Genomic DNA, 7,708 nt, shown 5'->3' with positions numbered 1-7,708 from the left:
ACAATCTTCCTCTTTCCGTCTGCTCTTTTCAAGGTGCACTCAAATCATGAGATTGCTTCTCTCTTTCCCCCCAGTACACAGCAGCAAGGGAGGGAACTGTATCTCTTACGAGCACAGGGCCTGGTATATGGGAGTTGCTGAATTTATTAACATTTGTCGAATGAATGACTGCTCTTGCTCATTGGTTATGTGTTTCTCCCACCTCGTGTATGAGTCAGGCTTTACTGTAATAAACCCCCAGGTCTCAGCGGATTTCTTGTTCTGCAGGATTGAGAGGTGGCTGTAGGTCTGCTTCACCTGCCTTCTCACCTTGGGCCCAGACTGAGGAGTGTCTTCTCTCTGGTTCATGCTGATCTGAAGGTGTAAGGCAGGACTGATGGAAACATCAATGCAGCTTCAAAGCTCTGCGTGTGACCAGCCCACAGTCACTTCTTCTGCGTACTATGGGCTAAAAGCAGGTCACATGACCAAGCCCAATATTGGTGGGCTGTTAAGAATATGTTCCCCAAGGGAGGGAGGGAGCCAGTGAGTATCTGCTGCACAAAATACAATCCATCATGCATTGTTACATGAGTTTTCTACCAGCGCTTCTCTGATGCTTTAACTAGTTTTCAAAATTGGCAAAGTAAAAGCCCCTATGACACATATATTAGGATCCATTCAGTTCCAGGGACAGAAATACAAGCCAAAATATTTTATGCAAAAGAGAAATGTACTTATTCATGACATAACCGTGAAGTCCACGAAATAGATTCGGGTGAAGCCCAGGGGTTTGATGTCATCAGGGCTTTTTCTTCATCTCATTACTCTGCTCGCCTCAGTGTGTTGGTCTTATTCTCCCCACTCTCTCAGAGGCAGCCCGAGGCCTTATGTCTACATCCTTCCTTCATAGTAACTCCCCATGTGTACAGAATTTCTTCTCACTTGCAGGGAAGGAGTCTAATTGTCCCCACCTGGGTATTACAGCTGCACCAATCTCTGTCTCTAGGAGACGGGTTCCGATGGCTGGCCAGATTTTAACCAGGTACCCACCCCTGATGTCAGAGAAAACAGGGTCTATTACTAAACATTCACACATGGTACAAATGACAGGGAGCCAAAACAGTAGTTAATTTAGCCCACTTACAAACATATTTGTTACCCAAGTTTTCTATTAGCACTGTTCTGATCTTTAGAATTCGTTTTCAAAAATCTGCACACTAAAATCCCCTACAACGTACACATTTGTCAGGATCCATTCAGTTCCAGCGACAGAATACAACTCAAACTAGTCTATGAACCAAAGGCCTTGCAATATGTTTATTCAATGTTTATATATAGGGAGTAAACTGCCTTAATTCCTTACTTGGGTCAGGAAAAACAATCTGAAACCTTACAGGGTAAATTCAACAGTAAACCTTCAGTTTACATACTCTTACACTTTATGTCTTTTGAAAATATTTAAGGCCAAGAGATCCTGTATCAGAAACTTTTTTTTTTGAGACAGGGTCTCACTCTGTCACCCAGGCTGGAGCACAGTGATGCCATCACAGCTCACTGCAGCCTCGACCTCCTGGGCCCAAGCGATCCTCACAGCTCACTACAGCCTCCCAATTAGCTAAGGCCACAGGTATACACCACGACACCCAGCTAATTTGTTAATTATTTGTAGAGACAAGATCTCACAAAGTTGCCCAGGCATGTCTCAAACTCCTGGCCTCAAGCGATCCTCCTGCCTCAGCCTCCCAGAGATGGGATCCCAAAGGCTTGAACCACCATGCCCGGCCAGAAACTAATTTTAAAAATCTACCCAGGTTGTTGTCCACTGAATTCCTTTCCCATCTACTTTCCCCTTTCTTCTCTATACAGCCATTTCGTCCAGTTCTCATTTCTATCATTCTATATCCTTCCTACGAGAAGTGATAGGGGAATGTGCTACAAAAGATCTTTAAAAATTGAGCTGATTTTATGTCTGCTCATTAATTCACTAAGCAACCAGAGGGCAGTTGCTGTGTTTGGCTCTGGGGATGAAACATGGCCCTTTTGCTCTTTCAAGAAACTTGTCATTATAAAAGGGGCAACAGACATATAAACAAATGTCTGTAACATCGCACGATAGGCACTGTAATAGAAGGAACAGCTGGAGAGAAGTGTGCCGAGATCCACGTGCTGTGAAGAGAATTCTGAGCACCAGGGGAAGGCTGGGTGGGAGAAATGTGAGAGCAGAGGCAGTGGCCAGGCAGGAGATGTTGCAGGGGTCTCAGCAGCACATGATGGGAGAATGAACTCTGACTGAAGGCAGCAGCTGTGAGAATAGAGAAGAAACAATGGATAAGAAAGTTGTGGCCGGGCATGACGGCTCACGCCTGTAATCCCAGCACTTTGGGAGGCTGAGGCAGGCAGATCACCTGAGGTCAGGAGTTCAAGACTAGCCTGACCAACATGGTGAAACCCTGTCTCTGCTAAAAATACAAAAAATTAGCCAGGCATGGTGGTGGGCGCCTGTAATTCCAGCTACTCAGGAGGCTGAGGCAGGAGAATCGCTTCAACCCAGGAGGTAGAGGCTGCAGCGAGCTGAGATCACGCCATTGTACTCCAGCCTGGGCGACAAGAGCAGAACTCTGTCTCAACAACAACAAAAAGAAAGTTGTTACAGAAGAGGCATCAAAAGAACTAGTAAAGCAAAGAGTGGGAAGAGGGAGAAGATGAAGTGTCGCCTGATTTCATTGTGATAGTGAAATGATGTTGGTGCTGGCTCACAAGGATACCAAACAAAAAAAGAAAAGAAACTTTTCTGAGACAAACGCGGACTTAGGCTGAGTTGAAAAGGTTTGAGATATCCAGGTGTTAATGCCATCATTTCTCTTCCTTGTAATTTTATTTGCACCTGTTACTGAAAATATTTGTGCATGGAGTGGGAAAATAGGAAAGGGACGGAATCATGAGAAGGTAGCAGATCTATAAGATCAGTTTCATGTCAAGACTCATTTCTTTACCATATTCTTTCCCCTTGAAGAATCTGAGTTATCTGTAACAAAAAAGAGGCTCTGCCTTGTTTTGCATCGTACTCATTACCAGGAGCTGGGTCTGGGTGGGGCTCTGCGGTAGTGCTGACTGGAGCACTTGCAGAGGACCTGCAGCTACTACATGCGCAGTAAGAGGCCATGTTTTAGTCAGTCTTCGTATTTAGAACTTCTGTGAATTTTATAAACGATCACTAGCAAACCTGCAAGTGTTAAGTTAAATGATATCCTTGAGAAGGCTAACTTAAGAACATGACAAATTCACTGTTTCAGGAATTGGCCAAGCACTTTAACCTTAAGAACCTTCCTTTGAGAGTTCTCTTACGTTACTGGACATAATGTAAACATTAATACTTTCTTTTATAGGAAACATGTTTATTATTGATTATCTCAATTCAAAAATATTCTTTCTCAGGGCTGGTCCATCATGCTCAGTCTCTTTGCAAATATTAAATACACCGAAATCATGAGCAATTTTAACAGTAACATAGAAACTTCTGTACAGTAAGCAAGACAGGAATTTCCAACAATGACACAAGAGCTCCAGAACTTGCCAGTAAAACAAAGGTAGCATTTCCAATGACAAGGCGTAGGAACCCATGGATAAAAATCTAACGGAACACATGCTGGAAACCGGGGTCAGGAAATGGTATCATCCACCCTCGATCTGAGTATGCTCAGTGATGGCACAAAGCTTATCCTGTGAGAGGGACTTGGAGATACGATCGCTTCTATCCAGAAATGTGCCCTTTGGGAATGGAGCATATGATACCTAAGTGCCCCCAAATCAACTGTGTTTCAACTTCTTGCCTATACAATCATAACCAAGGTTTCAAGGAGAAGGCAGGCGCAGGAAGTATTTAGCTTTGACTTCTTAGCAGATGTAACACCAGCTCTTCATCCTCCGCTAAAGACAGGCCAGTATCCAAAGGCTCTAACGTGTCCCACTTGGCCTTCTTTCGGTTACGACTTGATGGTCCCACGTCTTCCACGTCACTGTTGTTCCTCTTCTTCATTCCCTGCTGCTTCTTGGTATCACTGGTGAGAAGAAATCCAAAGATTTACTTTAGACTCAGTATGAAATCAAACATTTAAAATAGGACAAAATTACAGAGAGTTGGTAAAGTGATATTATTCAAGAATGAAGGAAACCATGGCAACATCAAGATATCTGTATAATTAGTAAGTACCTTCCCATCAGTAGATAGGTCCTACCATGCACCAAGCACGTGCAAGGTACTTTGTTCACACTGGGTATTCCAATCTTCACAATCATTCTAGGAAGTTACAGCTGTATCATCGACAATTTGAGGACACGGAGAGGCACCACAGGTATGTCTGGCTCCAGTGTGTGCTTGTCCTGCCATGTCAAACTACCTCTACTGAAAGTCAGGTTATCTTTAGGTAACAGTGTGCAAGCTAACAGCTATCTGGACAACAGGTGCTGCTTCTAATATCTGTTGCATTAAGCTGTGATCTAGAGATCATGCATAAAATAGAACCTGAGATGTTAAACTACAGATTACTTAAGACGTCAAATAAATTTCCTCCATTTAAAAATCTGTATCAAAGACACACACATAGCCTTAAGAAAGCAAACATTATTGCAGTATTTTGTACATACCCAAGACATAGACTATAAAAACAAAGCTAATTTCTAAAAGTAGAGGAAATCACTTGATATGCTAAAAATAGAAGAAAAAGCAAAACATTATCCTCCAAGCATTTTGAGATATTAGCTGTTCCAAGATGACCCAATTATTGGATATACGATTAAAACAAAATAAAAAGTCCATCTATTGGCAGTAGCAACCATGAATACAAGGCTTCCTCAGGGTCTGGCACTGCGCTACATACCTTACATAGATTATGTCATTGATATTCATGGTAACCCTCAGTGTGGAGTGCATGAGTCTCGTTCTGCAATGAGGTTAAGAGAGGTTAAATGACTGGACCAAGATTACACCCATGGGATTCAAACCCAGGTATGAATGATACTGAACCCAGCCCCAAAGGCAGGCTTTTGAAAGCAATTAGAGTTGACTCAATCAACATTTAAATACCAGGAACTGTGGAAAGAGCACTGGTTTGGCATCAACACAGTCAGACCTTTAATTAACACTTCTAACCCTCAGTTTTATTTGTAAAGACAGGTATTATGTAATTTATTTAAAATTGTGAGAATTAAATGAACTTATATAAATGAGAACACACAGTAGTGCTCAATACATGTTAACTTTCTGTCTATAAACTACTTCCTTTTAAATTCTCACATTCACTATATCTAATCAGCAAAAAAAAAAAAAAAATCACAGAAATATTACATTATATCCCAAGCACATGACGTGTTCTGAAAGAGAACAAACTGCTCCACTTCCAATGGCCTGGATTACTCTTTAAGAAGACAGCCTGGATATCAAAGTGAATGCACCTAATCAGCACATCCATTTATGACCAGCTTGATGCAAACCTGGAAATCATTCCTCCATTTTCCTCCCAGAAGTGTCCAATGCTCTGACTCAGCCATTCTCTTTCACCATTGGAGGAAAGACAAACTAGATGGCACTATGAGGTTATTTAAAGCCACAAATTACTGTATTTTAAAAGAGTGCCTGGAGAGATGAACATGAAAGAGTTCCCTGTGATACAAATTCAGTCAGCAAATAATTAAAATAATTCTTAGTGAAAAGGGGCCTTAAAAAAAAGTATTGAGCCCTAATCTTATGAGTATGGCCAGTCCTGTGACAATCCCACAGGGTTATAGTGCCAGGATTTATCTGGTTCAAGGGAATACTGATTTTTGCTCTACCTATACGTCAAGTGCATCTCAGGTCAGCTCATCAGAAATGGCCTGATTAGTGAGCTGTCTATTGCATCCTCTGTTAATGTGCTCCTGCACATTACATGCGCTGCAGGAAATAGGTGGTTTGGATAACAAAAGGTGGAAAATTATGTAGTCCAAGTATTTTCACAATAGGCAGCTTTGCTGCTTTGTGGATCACTTCAAATTCTAGGAAGGCCCTTTATACTACTTTCTATAGCAAATGAGCAGCAATCTGTATAATAAATTAATTATTAAACAACAGTATAGGTATTCTACAGATAAATTACCAAAAGGGGGATACTGTAATAAACCTAGAAAGTAATTAGGAAGCAGAAAGCAAACTATAGCCACTATCTGGTCTCTTCAGAAAAGGCCTCTTCCAAATGGAGTGGCACTAGAGGACTCCCTTTCATTTACAACCTAATGAATCAGGCAGGCAGTGGGGTTCTGACCCCATCTAGCTAATGTTCACCTGGAGCTCACTGGATCCAATTAGGGACAGGGACTTCTTTCTGATGGGTTAACAATCTAATATACGTAATAGAGAATTCTAGTTTCTTGATTTTTAAATATTTTCTGCAAGTTCTGGGAGGGGCTCTTGCATCTTTCTATCATGAGTTCTGTTAGGAGCCATGGTGGCAGCACATCATTGGTGCCATGTATCAAACAGATAGTAAAACATTCTGAAGATAACAGGTCCACTGAAATAATGAAAATGCAATAGAGGTTGAAAAAGGAGTGAAATCAGTGTTCTCCACTAAGCCGAGGGAGGTAAGGAGGTCCCTGAGATGACTGACAATGAGGGGGTGGCCTGCAAAACTGGGGCGAGTCCAAGTCTGAGCTCCACATTTTATCTTCATGTCAGCACTTCTGTGGGACTTAGACTCTTGCCACATTCTTTAAATGTTCAAGGCAAGGGTCAAAAGCAAACATATCACTGCTCAGCATTAAGACAGTGCAACACAATGGATAAAGCACATCTTAAAAAGCCAAAGCATCGCTTAACTCAGCACACCAAAAGCCCCACTACTGCTATAAAAATCAAAAGTAGAGTTAAAGAATTCAGAGATGTCAGTCTTTCAATAATCCAAATAACAAAGACTTTATTAGTAATGTCTGGTGTGCCATTTAAAGGACGTATCATACAACAGAGAAAAAAATCATCATATAATATGTAATCTGAACAGATGATGACAGGGAAATTCGATTTTGAAATTTTTGTGAAAATGGATACACAAAAGCTTGTCTGGATAACCAAAGTAACCATCTGAGCCAAACAACTCACTCATTGCTAATAATTAAGCAAACAAGATACAACATTGGAATGTGAGTTCAATTTTAAAATCTTTATTTGTAATTGAGTTTTAAACGGAATATAACTTTCTGAATTTCTAAATTTTCTGAAACCAAACATCAGAATACTCGGAGAAACTGAACTTATTTTTCAATAGGGCTGATTTCCTGGTTTCAACATTTTAACTTTTTTAGACACTTGTAGGTTACATCATCACCCCGGAATAACAGGGTTAATTTCACAAGAAACAAAAGAGCTGGAAGAAAACCTGAAGTTAGCATGTTCAGGTCAGCTTTCCTCCCAGTCCCTCACTCCTCAGGCATGGCCCTCACTCGCGAGCTCGGCAGACACTTGGGCATTTCCACCAGTGTTTGCTGCAAATGTGGTGCCTCCCTCTTCTGGGTCTTCCTTTGTCCTTCAAGACCCATCTCCAATTCCTTATCTCCCATGAAAGGTACAAATCTGCCTATTAAAAGTGATCTCTTTCTTCTGAATTGGAAAAGCGCCAATTAACTATTCGTTAACTTTCAATAATCCAAATAATAAAGACTTTATTAGTAATGTCTGGTATGCCATTTAAAGAACGTA

General features: G+C 41.2%; 1 protein-coding gene across 3 annotated transcripts in view; it reads right to left on the bottom strand.

The window, feature by feature from the left end:
* Positions 1 to 3,360: 3,360 nt before the first annotated feature.
* Positions 3,361 to 7,708, bottom strand: part of DDX10 (DEAD-box helicase 10) — a 342,707-nt gene continuing 338,359 nt past the window's right edge. For all 3 annotated transcript variants that reach the window (XM_050758689.1, XM_050758690.1, XM_050758688.1), the window contains one exon: positions 3,361 to 4,040. In XM_050758689.1, the coding sequence (XP_050614646.1) occupies positions 3,863 to 4,040 (178 nt within the window). In that variant the 3' untranslated portion in view covers positions 3,361 to 3,862. The remainder of the gene's footprint in view (positions 4,041 to 7,708) is intronic.

Source organism: Macaca thibetana, chromosome 14, assembly GCF_024542745.1.
Source record: "Macaca thibetana thibetana isolate TM-01 chromosome 14, ASM2454274v1, whole genome shotgun sequence".
In the NCBI taxonomy this organism is placed as follows: Eukaryota; Metazoa; Chordata; class Mammalia; order Primates; family Cercopithecidae; genus Macaca; species Macaca thibetana.
This window is presented reverse-complemented; position numbering and strand designations above follow the sequence as displayed.